The sequence below is a fragment of the Copadichromis virginalis genome, linkage group LG15 (genome assembly GCF_057382275.1).
Source record: "Copadichromis virginalis isolate Kocher_CV1m ecotype Utaka linkage group LG15, C_Virginalis_male_GT1.1, whole genome shotgun sequence".
In the NCBI taxonomy this organism is placed as follows: domain Eukaryota; kingdom Metazoa; phylum Chordata; class Actinopteri; order Cichliformes; family Cichlidae; genus Copadichromis; species Copadichromis virginalis.
Genome location: NC_140632.1, coordinates 34681750 through 34700584, shown reverse-complemented (window position 1 = coordinate 34700584; position 18835 = coordinate 34681750). Strand labels below are relative to the sequence as shown.

Below are 18835 nucleotides of genomic sequence, written 5' to 3'. Positions count from 1 at the left end.
CAATTTGTTTCAATTGCTTTAGTTAAATCTAGCAAAAAAAAAAAAAAAAAAAAAATACATACAGTTTGATGGGCATAAATTTTTTTTGTCTGAGGCTAAGATAATGATTAAAGAACTGGATTGAAAATCAGTAACAACAAGTCTTACGTTTTTGTGTAGGCAGGAGTTCAGGAGGTGATTGTCTATAGCTATCTATAAAACATGGTGGATGCTCTCATGGCTTGAACTGCATTTCAGCCAGTGATGTTGGTGATTTTGTCAAAAGTGATGAAATAATGACGGCATCAGATTTTGATCCAATATGCAATAACATCTGTCTGATTGGCAAATGCTCAATTTTTCAGCATGACAATAGTCACAAACAGACTGCCAATGCCGTAAAAGCATACCTCGATAGAAAAACACTGTCATTCATGGATATTATTATTATTATTATTGTTATTGTTATTATTATTATTATTATTATTATTATTATTATTATTATTATTATTATTATTATTATTATTATTATTATTACATACGGATCTTTTGGTGGAGCTTTTACATTTGAATGAGCATAAATAAATAAATAAATAAATAAATAAAAGAAAAAACATGGGGTATCAATCGTAAAGTTGACTTTCTGTTTGATTATCATTCGGTGCTGTGTCTTGCTAATGTTGCCCTTATCAGAGCATTTTAAGGCTGAGTAAACTAACTGTGAAATAAGAATCGTTGTTTAAAGCGTTTAGCTGCCCCCTCGGGGCTCATTAGAATTGACGGGTGAGTGGGTGCTGCTGGGTGTAATGTTCCTTTAAAGAGCGCTGCCCCCCGCAGCGTCGTCATTGCGCAGAGCAGTTTGAACCAAAAAGCGGAGTGACCTTCCTCCGCTCTCAGTCTGAGAGGGGCAGCACTGAAGCAATAAGCCGGTCACAGCTCCCGCGGTCCCCCCGCTTTAGCTTCAGAAATGAACAACAACTTAGTCGGAGATGAAGTCGGGTAAGATCGGTTTAACAGAGCCGTGCACGGCATCCATGCGGAACCGTGAATCTGTTTGTGACTTTCTGTTAGAGCGCTGTGTTGTCAAGCTGTCAGTTGACAGCTAACGTTAGCTAGCAGGCTAAGCTAGCCTGAGTAACTTAGCGAAGTCGCTAGCCTGAGGAAAGGCGGCCAAAAAAGTGAAAGTAGTCTTCAGAGTAGCTCAGCCTTTGGTGCCACAGCTCATGGAGAAATTTACCATGTTTGTGTGAAGTGCTACCACTTGTCAGACGAGTACACGGAATTGTAGTTAGTTATTTCTGTGTTGTTTTCGGTTAGCTCCAAGCAACTGAGCTAGTTGAGCTAACGCTTGCCAGCGAAGCGAAAGTCTCCGTTCCTGACTTCGTCGGTGCGAGGACATTTAGCGGGCACTGCTGGAGGATGGAGCATCCTCGTGTGTAGCCAGTCTTCACTTTTCCCACGGTCGTTACAATTGTCATTTGTGTGTTTCAGCAGTGATCCGAGGCACACATTAACGAACTCGCTAGCGCATTTGACAGAAGTACCGTTTGAACTGCCGCTAAACTTCCAGTTATGCAGGCATCATCCGAGTTCACTGGTCCGCATGCGGAGAGCCGAGCAACCGCTCGTTGCTCCGCTCATAGATGGAAATACGGATCTCAGCGTTGAAAGGTGATAGACACGGGCTGTCGTGGTTTCGGAACTCAGTTTGTGTTAGCCTGCTAGACGCCAGGGCTCTGTCCCGGGTAACTTACGTGGCAGGAGGTTTATAAAAAGCCCTTTATTGTCGAGGCCATTGCCTTGAATGTTAGAAGACCAAAGTGACATCCATAGCAAGGACTAGACCTCAACATGAGTCACACTAAACACGGACATTTTAACTGTAGCTGTACTGTGGATATAACCAGATGCTGCATTGGTAGCAGGCTTGCCTGATGTTGTGTAATAGCTGTGTTCCTGGCTGTTTAATCAGCTGTGCTTTCAGCCTGTGCAGGAGAGCTTTCATTTTTTTTAAATCATGCCTTTCATATGTGACTCTGTCCTGACGATTTCCAGATTATCATTTAGTCTGGCTCAAAGTGATGATCAGTGCTCACTTAATGGTCACATCTCCTTTCAGGAAACTTTTTGTGGGTGGATTGGACTGGAGTACCACACAAGGTATGTCACACGGTTTCACCCATGAAGGCTTATTTAAATAATTCAACCCTTTCTGCATTGCACTGTTCACGCTGCCTGGTTGTATATCAGAAATTAGTTGTGAATGTAGCATATAGATCAGATCAGGTCAGGTCAAGTCAGTAGCAATACAGAGATGATTTCCAGAGATAATAATGAAATAAAATCTTGCTTTAATATCAGTATTATGATGATATACTGACAGTGACTAATGGGGCTTGCATTTAATTGATAACCTGTCACTGAGTCATGTGAAGACCTGTAGAGAAGTAGTTTCTCTTGAGGTTTCAGTAAATTTATCCTTATGATTGCTAAGAGCATGTAGTTAATATTAATTACACATTTTTGACCCTTTAATGTCAAACCCTTCAAAACTCAATATCATGTAATTTTTATCTAATGAGCACCTGAAAGCGAGGTTTTGTAAAACATAACCTGCCAAGGTGGAATTGCTCATTCCTGTTTGTTATTATGAGCACTGTTTTGTTGTGTACCAAAGCATGTGTATCATTTTAATTAGTCCTTAGCCTTGAGTATCTAGAAGCAGACTATGTAACACTCACAGTAACCGTAATTACAGATAATAACAAGTTTTGCATGATATTATTGGTGTAGTGACTTTGTAATATGCATAGACTTGACAGCATACTAGGAACGTATAGTTAGTAGCAGCATTTATTAGATATTAAATCATGTCATTGAAATCTCCGTGGTCATTAATGTGCTTTGTCTGTTATAAAGAACAGGAATATAAAAAGTAGGCATAGTAACGCCTCACGCTTTACTATGATTTCATTCAAACTGTCATTTATGAGCCTTTAATTTTCATATTTCCAAGCAGATAGTGTAAGTGTCCCTGATGGTTTGCTTGTAGCAAGTGTCTCTCGGTATTATTGAATTTTTTGATATGCTGTAGTGACTTTTGATGTGCTTTTCACATCGCAATATAACTGATATATCCACGTGTGTATATATATATATGAACGTCTCTGTTGGGTGTGTGTTTACACTGTCCTCTCATTCAGTCCGAGCCGGAGATTGTCTTGCTTGTTGAAAGCCCTGCACTGTCTCATGCTAGATTGGCCATTGTGTAACATTGCACGGGTGCTTGTCTGTGCTACCAGCACTGAACCACAGGGCTACGTAACTCTGAGCTTGTTTCTACGGTGATGCCTCAGGGCTTCTCAGCAATGAGAAAAAGCAATTACGGTAATGCTCTCCAATGTGACTCCTCATTTGTTCAAACTTGCACGCCTTGCTTGTCCTGCCTCCGTGGGCGTGTGCGGGCCTTACATTTGTTGGTTGTATATTTAGTGCAATGCAAGATGACAGTGGGTCAATGCTTCATTTGCTCTTGAGGAGTTTTAGTGTGTCACTTACTGTAACATTATGTTTTCGCATGGATAGCACAATACCAGATATTCTTCCATAACAATAAAGGTTCCTTAATACCTTTTGGTGTTGCCAGTATAATCCACAGAAAAATAATTTTTTCTCTCAGGTTTTGGTCCAAGTTGGAGTGTCACAGATATTTTTATGGTGTCCTTCAGCATAAAGAAGTCATCTAGTATTTAAACAATGACTGCACTTCCTTCTCTTCATGAGGAAAATTGCTGTGGCTCAATGCTTTTGCTTTGTTATCTTCTCTTCTCTTCTCAGAGACACTGAGAAACTACTTCTCACAGTATGGGGAAGTAGTAGATTGTGTCATCATGAAGGACAAAACTACAAATCAGTCGCGAGGCTTCGGCTTTGTTAAGTTCAAAGACCCCAATTGTGTACGGACAGTGCTGGAGACAAAGCCACATAATCTCGATGGAAGAAATGTAAGTATTTTAACAACAGAAGAGCAGATGGTTGAATCAAACGCAGTAATCTGCCGGCGCTTTCTGTGAGAAAACTGAGAAAAAAACCTTCATATTGTATTTCATCATCCACCAGTTAGAAGTTATTTAAGGGAGAGGAAAGGTTTTCTTTAGGCCATACATGCCTGGAACCATTAGTACAGATGATGCACTTTGGAAAGACTGACATTAGTTTGCCCGACAAGATTTACCTGTTTAAATGAGTGAAATTGAAATAGGGATGGGTTTCTCCCACGTGCATCAAATCAGTTTCATTCACGTGAGATTTTTCTTGGTTTGCTGTGCTGATAGAAACAGTGCGGGGGGTGAGGAACATTTGAAGGTGCCTTTATTTTAGGCTAATGGAAAACTCTCTCTGTTGTTAGATTGACCCGAAGCCATGTACTCCCAGAGGAATGCAGCCTGAAAAGTCTCGAACCAAGGAGGGCTGGGTAAGAGGAATCTGATTTCTTCTGGGGATGCTAGGCTAGCTGTTTCTACTGGAATAAACCTGGAATAGACCCCAGCCTCTCCGTCCCCTCCTCTTCTGGAGGTTAGGCTATAGCTTGTTTTAATGAGGCGACCTTGAGCTTTTAAGTGTAAATTATATATTTTTTTTCTTTAAAGTATAATAATTTTCTTTTTTCCCCCCATCGTGACAAAAACACAGCCTTTATTACTTTGAGGTCTGGATAACTCACAGAAACATTAAACAATCTGTGACTTCTGTCAGCTTCGATCTCTTACTACAGGGACTGCAGCAATATCAGCCACTCTCTGGTACAGCTTCCACTTATTTGAAATTGAAGTATAGAATTGTGACATTTTAAAATGTTCCTGTATAACGACACTAAATTAAAATACAGCTGCATGATTGCATTAACTTTTTTTTTTCTAGCCGTCTTATCTGAAATGTGATGTTCTTGTAATTGCCCTCACACATCGAGGTATTATTAAGGAGGGTTTGAACATGAGTTGGCTAATGTGGTGCATCGCTCTCAGCAACAAATTTTCTGAAAGGCAGAAATCTCCGCTCTTGCTCGGATAATTTGTGGGTCGATCAACGATGCTTATCAAACCCCTGCAGACCTATTATAGCCATTTTGTCCCTTTGGGCAGCGGGGACTTTAGTTTTGCTGTCAATATAACGTTTTCATAAGTTGCTTATTTGGCTGTATGTCAGAAGCTTTTAGAAATGCGGCTCTTTGCTTGCTGCTGCTGCTGGAGCCCCTTTCACTGGCTTTAAGTCATGCAGCTGGTACTGAATGTTTTACTAAGTAAACACAAGATGTAATTGTTAGAAATCATTGTTGTAAACAGCCTCTAGCCCTTACGGCATGAGTGCAGTGTACAGCAACGGCGAAACGCTTAGTGGTTGAGAATAAGTGGAAGAAGCCGTGTTCTCTGATCTGTGGAGACTAGTCTTTGCATTGACATGACATGTTAAGAATTATACCCCAGGGCAAGAGGAGAACCTAATTTCTTCTGCACTGTCTGAATAGATGATGGCTAACTGGCCCCTTCCCAGAGTGATCGTGTAAGAGACATTGAAATCCATACACTCCCTGTTTTTTTTCAGAAGGGCAGCAAAGCTGATAGCAATAAATCAAAGAAGATATTTGTAGGTGGAATCCCCCATAACTGCGGCGAGCCTGAACTCAGGGACTATTTCAATAGATTCGGAGTGGTGAGTATTGCCAAGTGCATAATACAAGTCAGTTCATTATTGTCATTAAGAGTGCTTGAATGGATGTGACATTGAACAGGGTCAGTACTACAGCATAAAAATATATGGGGCGAGATGCGATAGGACGATTCATTATTTTTCCAAACTGAGCAAGAGTATTTAACTGGAATAAGAACGGACCCTTACCAGATTTCTAAAGCTGAGCCACTGTTTCCCTTTGTCCCATTCAAGGTCACAGAGGTGGTAATGATCTATGATGCGGAGAAGCAGAGGCCCCGAGGTAAAAGCTGATCCTGTCCTTTCCCTCCCCTCTCCATACCTTACCATATTAAATCTAATGACAAACTATTCTGCCCCCCCCCCCCCCCCCCCCAAAAAAAAAAAAAAAAAAAAAATCCCATTCAGCCCCAGCGATCTCGTTTAGTTAATGCACTGGAACGGGAATTTTGTTCATGGTAAATACAAGCATTAACTGGAACCCATACTAGGTTACTACAGTCAATATCAACCAGTTTTTATTATTGCTGTGGAAAAAAACACTGCCCGCTGAGGCTGCATTAAATTCCTCAAGATAAATGAAGGCAATAATTGTGCATTCGTATATGTATTTTTATAACATAATAACGCAAAACTTTAGCTCAACCTGTGTTGTACATTATCACAGTGGGAATATGTGAATTTTGCATAGGTTGTCTAGCAAACTGGTGTCATAAGAGCAAATTAACTGGCTATCATGAGCGTAACTAGTTCATTAGCATTTAGTGTAAGTGATGGCTTCACTTTTTCAAGTATGTAAACAATAGTTGGGTAAAATGAAGAAGTAAAATTAGGAAACTACTTTTTGGTGTAATTTTTCCTCTTGCTCGTATTCACTTCACTTTCAGTGTGAGAGATGGAAGCAAAGTCCACAGTCCTTGTTTATTTGGAGCTAACTTGAGTCTAAAAAAGTCAAACAAAGTTGGTATCTTTCAAAATCTGACACTGCAGTGACCTTTAAACTGGAACCGCTTAAGCAGAGATCTCTTCATAGTGAGTGTAACTAGGAGGACTAAAGACACTTAAGAACTGCTGAATATTTCAGTTTTTAAAAAAGAAAAACAAATACACCTTAAAACAAATATTGACACTAGATTTTTACGTATCAAACGTTTTGTTTGTTTTGTGGCTGTCGCTGTCCATAACCAATCAAATGTAACGTGATATTTAATTACCAGTTAACCTCCCCAGCATTATTTGGCCTTCAAAATGACATTGAAAAAATATGTTGTGCAGTTTTAATACAGCTTAGTCAAAATATTCCATTCCTAGTGCATTTTGTCATTTTCTTTACAAATAGCTGAAATAAAAGGTATAAAAACATATTCTTAAAAAAAGAAGAAGAAAACAACGCATACTAAGGATGCAAATTTGTCTTGAAAACCACAATTAATCACCATGAAGTAAAATGACTTATTTTATCTTTTTTATTTACTAAAACTGTTTCCAGTAGTTATTAAAAATGATCTCGGAAACAAGCTAAGACTAACTAACTGAAAAAGAGACATTTTGCAGGAAAAATAGGTGCTCAAAAAAACACAGTACTTAATCACACTGTGCAACTGGCGTATTGAGAACACTTTGAGCGTGTGAAGGGGGGGTTTGTCCTTCAAAGAGGCTGGTTGCAGCCTGTTGTCTGGAGAACAATGGAATCATTTTAAACCCTTTTATTTCCCTTGGACTCCTCAAAACTTTCAGAGACCTAATTTTGAACTTCAGAAAGGACCTTTTATGTTTACCCACTTAAGTCATAAATGTATCATGAGTGTGTGACATGTGTCGACACTTTTAGCACGGATGGCCTCGCTGGGAATCAGACCCGTGCCACCGGACGCGATGGTGTCAGGCCCTGCCCACCGAGTTACAGTCACAGCTGCTTCATCTGCATTTGTCCTACATAGAAACGATGAAGCGGTCACTGATCCACAACACGCACCCCGCCTCTCCCTTCAGAACCCACTCTCTGTTCACTCTCTGTTGGGGAAAAACCCAGAATAGTTTGCCATTGGATTTTAACATGATCTATTGCACAAGTAACAACCATTACATAATCTTTAATAGTGTAAACCTTCTTTTACTAAAACCGTTAGATGCTGATCATTGGAATAAGTTTTCTTTACCTTTATTTAGAAGTAACTGATACTTGTATCTTAAATGGCATAGTATGTGTTTTCCCATACGTAGAAAGTTAAGTATTTTTGTAAGTAAGCCCTTTCTATTTTTTCTTTCTTCTGTCCCCCTTCTTCTTGTGAATGGTTTGAATGTGATTAACGGTGTCTCTTAAGATTTGTCTTTTCTCCTTTAGGTTACTGTGTATTGATGGGTAGCACAGAGGTACAGGCCAAACGTAAATGCAGCCAATTTATTTTATTTTATCCGTTTGTTTTATTTTTTTTCTTTTTAACTTGGTAAAAAATGAGGTGTACACAAAGCTGCATCTATGCTTGCCTGGACTTGACTGATGATTTCACTCTATTAAGCTTAAGAGCAATTTAAGGAAAGTCCTGTCGCAACAGTGTCTCACGGTTGTGATCACATGATGCTGCAGCATAATTATTATAAATAATAACCTTTTTCCCTACATATAATGAATTTTAGATGTAAAGATTTATATATATATAAGATGTAACACAGACTCTGTGTGGACCAATCTTGCTTAATTGTGACCCCAAAAGGTCAATATTGCCTTGGGAAAAAAGTCTAACTAATTACAACTTCAGTAATAATTTATCATTAAATATTTTCAATAATACAAATTTGTAATATAAAGTTTACTCTGATAAAAAATACTTGATTTCAGTAAATTTGTGTCATTTCTGCATTAAAAATACTTAAACTGTCACTTGAATATAACAAATCTTGGTAATTAGTAAGCCAATAATTTGAAAATGTCAAATTATGTTCTAGTTCTCCATCCAGATGGTCTGTAGTTTGTTAGCTGATATTTTAGGCTGGGTAAAATCCTTACCAATGACACCATATGTCAAAATCTTTAATGGGCCAACTTGGTTTTACATTTAGGTTGGGGAACGGGTCATCGACAGATGTTAATAATAGCAGTAGATCACGAGTCTTGGGAATGTTTGGCAGGGTACTAGAGGTCTCTGAAAATCTCAGTTGTCTTGTAGGACATTTAATTGGATTCAGGTTAGGTCCCCAAGTAGAGATGCACACCCAACCCAATTCTGCCACAGCGGAAAGTTAATCAGATTGAAAGTAGATCACTGCAGCACGCAGCAGCTTGTTGGCTCTGCAGGGTTTTGCCTCAGATCATCAGATGAAATAATTTCCCGAACAGCCGGCGTGGTCAAAAAGTTGTCGAACTTGTTGATGCACTTTGTGTATTCCCTTGATGAAACAAAACACACCCTGCTCATCAGTGCGGACGATCAGTTGTGGCCTATATCTTTGTGTTACCGTTGTGAGCAATATTTTAATTGTCCATTTTAGGCTTATCCTGGCTGACTCAAAAGTAAAATACTGAATTTGGGAAAGCTTGGAGAAAGCTTTAGGCATTCTACAGTTTGTGTTTCTCCATATTTTTTGTGATGCATTAACAATGGCTGTTGCGAGTGTGTGCTCCACAGCAATATACCACGGGACAGATCAAGGTGGGGTTTGGATGAAACAGCATGAAGTAATTAATTGTAATATTGGCTCAATTGGAATTCATCAGCTACACGTTTGACCTTTTTATGTGACATTTCACTTTAAATCAAACCTGTCACCCTTCATGTTTAACATTTAAGCACTCCATTATTAATCTTCACCAAAAGTTTCTCTGCACAGTAAAGTTTCCTTTAATTCCCCAGGCGTTAGTCTTGGATTTGTATTGTCTGCGACGTCATCCGAACCCCAGGAGCCTCTTGCTCAGTCTTGACGGATCCTCACTCTGCTGAAGCCCAATACTGTTCTTCATCTTGTGTTGTCACAACCCCCCTGCTACCTTGATTCACTCTTGGTCGTTGGCTAGGTTTTGGATTTATTACTTTCGAGGCCGAACAATCAGTGGACCAGGCTGTCAACATGCATTTTCACGACATCATGGGCAAAAAAGTGTGTAGTTGTAGTTTTATTTTACCCTTAAGATCAAACTGAGGCTTGGGCGACAGAGCAGGAACTGTACTGTGATGCTGCTTTATTGCTCAGAGCTAATTTTCTAGTGGCTTCCTATTTGTGAACGCAGCATCATACGGCTCAAAATTAAGTGTCTAATATCTTAAATTGATGTACGTAATATTTTTTTCATCACATTACATGCCTATCTCCCACTTATGCTTTCATAGTTTCTAAAAGCCCTCATCCTTCTCTTGCTGCTATTACAGTTTAAATTGTCGCCCAAGGCTTTGTTTAAACTGACCACTCCTTTAGGATGTCTAAACAAGTTAAATTGTATTCTACGAATTTCAATTACAGTAATTTTCTGGCTCTTGATGTGCTAAAATGGAAACCAAATGAATGAAATGCAAGGCTTTAAATCCAGCAGTCTTCTTGAGATTTTAACTCACCTAAAGGATTGGTCGAGTCACTTCTATTTTTGTTTCTTTGTTTCTTTTTTTCTTTGTTGTTTTCTTTTCTAATGTTTTGTTGGCAGGTCACTTACACGTCAACATGTTTTATTTTCTTTGTTTTTCTTTTTGAAAAGTTAAAGAAAAGCTCAACTCAGTGACCTCAGTTGAAGAATCTCCATACTGTGTCTGTCAATTCTTTAAATCTACCAAATGAAAGTCTGCCACTTCACAGTGTTTGCTTTAACTCGGCGCGTGAAGCAGATGGATGAGGTTTAGTGTACAGAGTCAGTTCAGATAGTGTCAGGTAGGCCGTCCGTCCGGTAAAGTAACAGTAAGTCTACTGTGTTGTAATATTTAAGCACAGCTCTTAACCCGCTGCCACACCTCTGATTGTACCATTGTACGGACAATCCAGCTGACACCTCACCTGAGTTACAACCAAACAAAAAGACATTGACTTGGGTTAAAATGGGACTTTATCCGCTCCCTAGGAAAACCACCCCGGAGAGGCAGTAAATGAAGACAGCCTCCTCCTTGCCCTCCATGCAAATAGTAATGAGTTGTGGGCATGAGAAAATGATCGCAGTACAGTTACATCCACTTATGCATATCCTGTTACTGCACATGTGGTTTTAGTGTTTCAAGGTCAGTCCATAGTAGCTGACACGTTGAAGATCTTTCGTAACGTATGTTAAAATGATTTTGGAGAGACACACCTCTCTGTGTCTCCCTTCTTAGATGTTTTTCTCTGTCAAACTTGACTTGGAATAAGTACTCGAGGGAGAACGAACAGTGACAAGATGGCTGTAAAACGAACCGATCGCCACTCTGAATTGGATGTGACATTCAATAAAGACCTCAACTGGAGTCCTCAGTCCAAACCACAAATTAAATGATATTATTAACTACCAGTTAATTTTCTCCAGAAAATACCTAAGGCCAGGAAATTTGAAAGCTTCCCTGAAATGGATTTTATTATTTGCCAATTTAGAACGGCAACAGATTTTCATTCAGATGTCACTGATTATTACATGAAAAAGATGAGCTGAATCCAATTTTGCCAGCCCGACCTGTATACTCTCTGCTGGTACCCGCTCCCCTTGACTTTGCCCTCATTTCTTGTAGGATTGGGGGCTCAACTTAATCCATTGTTCTTGACTTGACATTACCTTACGCTGGGACTTGAGGGAGGCTGGGAGATATGAGTTACAAAATTAGAAATTGGAGCACATCAAACTGTGGAACAAATCCCAATTCTGCTGTTGGGGACTGTACAGAAGTCACGGTATCCATCACTCGTAGCTGAGATGCCCAAGGGAGAAAGTGCTCAGGTAACCGGCGGCGAGGCCACTCCCGGAAACATGTGCATGTAATTAGGTCGACAGAGAAGGAAGAGGGGAGGCTGGGGAAGGTGGTAACACCTTAAAGCAGGGAGGAATTTGCAATTCGTTTTCCTCCCGCAAGGTGACCCCAATAACTCAACCTCTCAGTCTATTTATGGTTGGCTCCCCCTTAGTCTCAGCCTGTTTCTTTGCTCTGGTTAAGTGCTGGCAGCTTTGCCTAGTTATAGACAGCGAAGTTTTGTTATTGGGTCAACACATTCATACTTGACTCAAGGTCACCCAATTTTTTTTATATATATTTATATATAATTAAAATTAAATCAAATGTGGCATTTAATTAACATCGTCTTTATCAAAAATGAAGAAACAACTTGTCAAATTTATGGACAATTGTTGGGATCCAGTTTGAAAACTGTTTTCTCACTTTTGACACAGTATGAAGATTCAGATTTAGATTGAATAAAAAAAAAAAAGACTGTTCATTTGTAGTTTCTGCATGTTTACCTTATATTCTGTTAGAGCTGAGATACCGATCTACATCCATTCCCCCTTAAAACTTATACCAAAACAAAATACAAATGAAATTCTCTGTAAGCGTTAGCTGGAGAAAGGTAAGTCATGACCTTCCATTAGATGTCTTTATCTTTTATATAGGGTAGTTAATGACAAAGAAAAAGACAGACATCTATGTTTCTCAGGTACCTTTCAGATCTTGGATCATTGATTGGCTCTTTGATTTTCTTTTTTTCTTTTTTTTTCCTGGCCAGTGAAATTCCCGATTAACACAGAGTACCTGAGACACATAGCCATACAGCCCTTCTGGCTACACAGTAATATTAATTTATATATAGCTGGCCCACATAAATTAAATAAACATAAAGTAAAATATTTCAAACTGGCCCAAATTGCTGAGATTAAGTATCAGAGCTAGGACAGGTCTGTCTAGGTGAGGGGCTTCATGGACTTTTTACTGGTGTTGCCAAATGTGCCCTCCTTGTCCTTTGTCCAGGTGGAAGTAAAGAAGGCCGAACCTCGTGACAGCAAAGCTCCTGGCCAGCTTGGCCCTGGCCAGTGGGCGCCCAGGGGCATCTTGAGTGCAGCTAATGGTTGGACAGCACAGCCTGCTCAGGGCTGGCAACAGCCTTATGGGCCACAGGGTGAGTGGGAACAAGTCCCAGAGCAGAGCAAGAGAAGCTCACTGTTCAGAGGAAAATCCAATGTTTAATCCTCTGCTTAAACATTAGGTTTGTATGTATGTGTGACAGTTTGAATACTTAACTGTTATGTGAACATTTTATGTTTTCAGTCTAATCTTTTTTTTTTTTTCCTTCTCCTTCCTAAAGGAGTGTGGGTGTCAACTACCGGCCAGCCCATAGGTAGGTGTTAGTCCTCCACTTGACAACACAAAAACTGTCTTCTTTTTGTTATTTTTGTGGCTTTCTTGCATGTTGTGTAACTGTTAGACTGCAGATACATGTGTTTTTGCCATGTGATCATGTGCTTATCTCAAAACGCTTGTGTGACAGCACAGGGCTCGCACACGGTGTGGCCCATGGACCGATGACAGTTAACAGTACATGTTATCACTGATTCATTAAGGCTGAGGCTGCTGATAATTTGCTGCTCGAGACAGATGGCAGCATTGAATGGATTCCGGGCCTCCCTCTGCTATTGGTCAGGCTCGGCTTCATATCACCACCTCCGGGTCAACCTGCAGCGCTCGCTGCAGTGTCGACTCTGTGCTCGCTCGCAAGATCCTTCAGTTTCAGATAGTCGTCTGCTTCAGTCTTTAAACAACTTCTCTGTGCACACTTTTAATCAGAGAATCTGTTTGATGCAGTTCATATGTATCCTATTATTGTCAACTGTGCTCAAGTCTCATTAGTCTTTGTTATTCTGTGTTGGGGTAGGCGGGTATGGACCTCCGTTGCCAACAGGCCGGGGAACCCCCACCCAGCCTCCGTCGCCTTTCAACGCATTCCTGGTCACGACCCCGGCAGGTGGCTTTGCTGCACCTCAGGGCTACCCTCAGCAGGGCTACAGCACCGCACCTCAGTTTGGTCAGTCGTACTAACTCAGTCACATTTTACTACTGTTGATTGGTAATGCTGTGTATATAAATAAGTTAATAGTTTGGAGGCCAGTAGACGGTGACTTTTATTTATTTTTAAAGCATTTGAAAAAAACATGTTTAGTGCAGCGTCACTGAAGAAAAGAGAAGAAAATTTGAAACAATGATTTAAGTCATTTTTGTAACAACCACAGTTTATATTTATGAAAGACATGTATTGGCCACACAGAGCTTTGGTTCTTATACCCCTTATGTGGTCTAGGTTTAGACTGTTAGACAGTGATATTAGGTGAATAAATGGTAGTTAGTGCCTTGACTAGAAGTGTTTTTTGTGAGGTGGTAATGGTGTCAGAAATCATCCACTTTTTTTCTCCTTTTTTGCACACAAATGGTATAAAATGCTAAAGCAACGCTAGAAAACGTTCTTTGGGGTGAAAAACAAATACAAATCATGATATGTCTTTCCAACAGGTTACAGTTTCGGCACACCACAAGCAGACCAGTATGCTCCACAGGTTCCTCCTCCACCCACGACTCCAGGAACTGCACCGCTGGGCTTTGCACCAGCCACCACACCGACTCAGGATTTGAGCAAAGCTCCCACCGGGCAGCCCGACTTCACTTATAGCCAGTATGGTAAGACGGGCTTTGTGCATAAAGAATGCCGCCTCTTTTCTCTCCCAGTTGATTTTTCTTCACCTCTCGGTCCTGCCCGTCTCCCTGGTTATTTTACTGGGTGCAGCTACAGCCTTTTTAGGTTCATGAGTATTCCCCTTAGACGAGCAGGAGCTTGCTGATGGTACCATTTAGCTTGAACGGCTACACATGCATACATGCTTTCTGCATAAATGAACCCCTCTGGCTCCGCCAAGAAGATCACTGCTGAAGTTTCGCCATACCCAGGAGTCCTCAGCAGTCATTTCAGTTGAGTGTTTCCGGCGGGCCCTGGATTGATAAAAGATTGGTAGGTCTTGGTAGGTTTGAATTAGATCATCCTGCCTTGCGATGTTTGTTTTTCCTGTTTTATTTAGTTTTTATTTTAAAAGGATTCCAAACTTGGCCTGAACGTGCAAACCATTTGATTTGATTTGGTTCAGGCACTCCTGCTTTTCAGTTAATCCCTTCGACCCTTCCTCATCTTCCATGTTGATGACTTTGCTGGCTTCTTTTCCCAGACTTGGCACGATTCCCATAGAAGAGCACCAGCATGACAATATTATCTTATGAAACACTGTTTCTGGAATATGCCGTGTCCAATCTGCCAAGCCACCTATCAGATTTTTTTCACCATGTTCATCATTGTTATTGCACTGGAGCTTTGCATGCTTGTCTGCAGAATGTGACCTTTTTCCACTCTGTGTTGTAAATGCATAGAGATATTGGAGTACTGGATTAGTCATTTTTGACTAATGTGTCTGTAGGTTGTACTTTGTGGTTTCTGTCTTTGTGGTCTTTGAACAGTGCTGTCGACCAGTCTAACAAAACCTTTAGATCGTGTCGGACCACAATAAATATTCGTCCTGGATCTCGACTGAGCTCTGAAACTGCTGCCACATTTCAGTCAGCATTCAGTGCCTTGAAAATGAGACAGTTCGCCAATCCACTTTAGTAGAAAACAATGATTTGTAGTTTGTATGATTTTAAGACTGTTAGGGGCCTGAATCACATGTTGTAAATGCACGATCACGCTGAGAGCACAAATGGAGGCCGGAAGTTTTCAGATGTGAAACAAAAGGCCGAGATAAAAACTAACCAGCATCCATGGAAAAGGAGCAGTCTTTGTCTTTGTTCAACACCGAGCCATTCACTTACATAACCACACAGGCAGATAACAGTCAGATGCTCATTCATAGCTTCCATCCAGTTTCTTGGCTGACTGGTGTTATTTTATTTTTTTATTATCATTATTATTATTCTGACTTGGCTTCCAGCTGCTTCCAACTGCTTAATCCCACATCTACAGCAGTCCTGCGATTGCTGCCAGTCATGACAGGTGCCCATCTTGTTCAGTGTTTTGTGCCTGTGCTTATCCTCCATCCAGCTTTTTTGCTTTTACTGTTCAGGCACTTTGTCTGCTTATCAGTTGGTAGAAACAGCAGAGCCTTGCGAAGGTTTTGTGAAATGAGCATAAAACACGGAGCTCAAAAGTGACGCAAGATTTAGATACTGGATAAGTTTGTGTGTAAAACTAGCAAATGGTTAGTTTGGCTTTTATTAAAGTGATGCTTGTCTTAAAAGCAGCAGTTGTCGAAATGCCCTTGAGTGCACTGCCAAGGTGCATTCGATTTCTAAGAGAACTGGGGTTATTCAAGTAACCAAACAAAGAGATGAAAAGTGCACACAGCAGTGACACAAAGACTCCAAGTGGCGTGTTGAAAGATGGGAAACAAGCCTAGAAATGTGTATCATGGTAGACCAATGGTTCTCTTTCTTGTTTCTAGCTGCTTCCTACCCGTATTTTCAGGCTTCTTACTTGTTTTGGTGGGTTTTTTTTGTTGTTGTTTTTTTTAGAACAATGCACATTTCACAAAATTTTGCGAGACCAGGCTGGCATGATAAAGTCAGGTGTGCTAGCAGCTAGCTCACACATGTGTTTTGACTTGTAGGCGAAGCTGAAAAGAAATGCATCGCGGAGCATAGTGCAGACCCATTAAATAAGTATAAATGTACAGCTCTGTTAGCTCAGTAAGAGGGGGAACTATGTAAAGTAGTCGGCCAGCCGTATGTGGGTTCAGTCAACCTGGTCTCCTCATCTCCCTGATAGGCTTGGGTAACTACCCTCAGGACCCCTCTGCCTACGGACCAACGCGTCCTTCTCACAGTTATGGTCAGGATGAGCAGGGAGGATATAGTTCAGGTAGGTGCCAGCATCGTCTTCTCCAACCACAAAAGCAGCATTTGTTCAGTAATACAGTATTTAGAGCTGCAACTTGGTTCTGTGCCTCTTTTCTTTTGCTCTGTGTTGAGTATTTTGCATGTACATTTTGCATGTACATACAAATTACTATGTGTATTCTTGTATAGTAAAATCAAGCTATTGCAAGCCCCAAAGCTGAGTGGATTTGAAAGAAATTTAAATTTGGCAAGCTTAGCCGTAGGCCTGCCGTTTCCCTCAGCAGCTGTAGCTTTACTATACCAAGACTGACCACATCCTCCTTTTTTGTTCACTTTCTCAGTCTGCATTGCTTTGCTGGTTGTTAAAGGATGATCTAATTGTCAGAAAATGTGTTCATGGTTCAGTTATCTCTATGCATCAGCAGTCCATTCAACCATTGTTTCTTTTCCCCATGTACTGTCTCCACATTTTAGCTAAAGGGGTGAGAAAGGAAAGAAGATTTAAAGAAGGCCACGAAACCAGTAAATTTCAATTTCTCTCAGATTGTTCTGTCTCACGGTCCTGTTGGGATCACTCCTCGTTTTAGTTCTTTTCCTATGAAATTTTGTTGTATTTTCCAATTTTCACCATTTTCTTTCTCTCTTTTCAATTCAGTTATTCAGAACTATCTCTGAAATGCTTTGTTTTCTGTTTGTTTGTTTTTTTTTTGGTGACACATTGATACCTTCACTCTTTTCTTGACTGGCTTTTACCAGGGTTGGAAAATAATCAGTCGCCATGAGCAGGTTTCAGCAGTGTGAGCAGTGCTTCTGTTTTTTGATAAGATTGGTTTCCTTCCCTGGGAGTCACTGTGGTTCCCTCGTGTGTTTGCAGGGAGATGGTGCCACCGAGAGTGTGTGTGTAGGAGAACATCCTAAGTGTCTCAAACAATGTTTTCCTCAATGAAGCCATTTAAAAATGTCCCTTAAATTCAACTGAAATTTTCCTTTTACTGTTTGTTTGAACGCACACAGGTTTTGACATAAAAAGGCTCATTGAAGGATTACACAACTAGTTGGAAAAATCCACCATGAAACACTGAGAAAACTTAAATTTACTGTCAAGCAGTGCTTACTCTGTTTCTAAACCCCTGTTGTTGCTTGGTTAGAGCTGCACAAAACTGCTTCAAAGCTGCAAATGTAGCACCTGCACCAAGCAACACGCACAGCAGTGTGTCCTGTAATATTTGGAATATGGGAGCAGTGTGAGTACAATAAGAAGCAGTTGGTGTTAGATTTTTCCTTAAAGTACAAACTGTGAATATTTTACATTAAATTTATTCAGTAAAAGGATTTAAGGCATTAGCCTTCTATCGAAACACCATCCGGTGAACCTGACATTAACGTCACCCCCTCTGTCCTGTCTGCACCTGTCCTGTGTGTTGTTCACCTCAGGGTACAGTCAGGACCTGACAGCCTTCGGCCACAGCTTCGCAGACCCCAGCCAGCCGACAGCCTCGTATGGTGCACCGACAGCACAGCCCGCCGCTGCTCCCCAGCCTGCCGCCAGCGCATTCGGCAGAGGGCAGAACCACAACGTACAGGGCTTCCACCCGTATCGACGCTGACCACCACCACCATCACCCCTTCCCAGGCAGGACCGCTGTGTAAAGTTCAAAAATAAACAAAAAATAAGAAGTCAGGGAAATCTGTGTTCTTGCTAAAATGCAAAACTGGAGTTCTGGATGTTCTTTAGGAATGTTGAATGCACACAGTTTGTGAAACAGGGATTCCAGTAAATTTAAAAGGGTATTTTTTGTCTTTTTTTAAAATTATTTTATTTTATTTTTTCGTTTTGCATAAATTAAAAAAAACATTCAGCAGAAAGAAGCTTTTATTCCCCACCCCCAACCCATGTTTTATAGTAGAAATAAACTACTTTGCAATAATTTTGTCTGGTCAAACACTAGCACAGAGACTATATGTAAAGAGACTTGCCTATGAATATGTATATTTATGGTGGACACAAATGAAAACAGGGTCTCAAGTTTCCTCAGCTTTAAATTATAGGGAAAATGTTTTTATTTTTCATTTGGTGAATTTTGTTTACTTTCTGAGCCTTTAAAGTTTGTTTAAAATGGAGATTATGAATATATATATTATACACAAACTGTGCAATTTTTTAAAAAGGAAAAAAAATTTTGTACTATAAATGTACACTTTGCTTGTTTTTTTATTTAAAGATGTAGACTTCCCTCAGGTGGCTGTTTTGGGTGCATTTTTGCACTTATGCAAAAAGTAAAGATGAAAAATTATTACAAAAATAAACGTTTTAAGGATAAAATCATTCTCGCTGATCTCAGTTGTGTTTC

The 18835-nt window shown here is 40.3% G+C and overlaps 1 protein-coding gene across 8 annotated transcripts; it reads left to right on the top strand.

The window, feature by feature from the left end:
- The first annotated feature begins 753 nt into the window (after positions 1-753).
- Positions 754-18810, top strand: dazap1 (DAZ associated protein 1). Of its 8 annotated transcripts, none has more exons than XM_085433088.1 (14): positions 754-978; positions 2099-2139; positions 3817-3983; positions 4388-4453; positions 5581-5688; positions 5920-5968; positions 9698-9780; positions 12588-12735; positions 12922-12954; positions 13489-13638; positions 14121-14285; positions 16414-16506; positions 16959-17006; positions 17919-18810. In XM_085433088.1, exons 1-14 carry the CDS (start codon positions 947-949, stop codon positions 18089-18091), a joined length of 1356 nt encoding a protein of 451 aa, XP_085289214.1. In that variant the 5' UTR covers positions 754-946; the 3' UTR covers positions 18092-18810. The 8 variants fall into 8 exon arrangements, with proteins under 8 accessions (XP_085289214.1, XP_085289219.1, XP_085289216.1 ...); XM_085433085.1 differs by lacking the exon at positions 754-978 and adding an exon at positions 1158-1650 and having other exon boundaries at positions 5584-5688; XM_085433091.1 differs by lacking the exons at positions 754-978; positions 17919-18810 and adding exons at positions 1160-1650; positions 17633-17911.
- Positions 18811-18835: the final 25 nt, after the last annotated feature.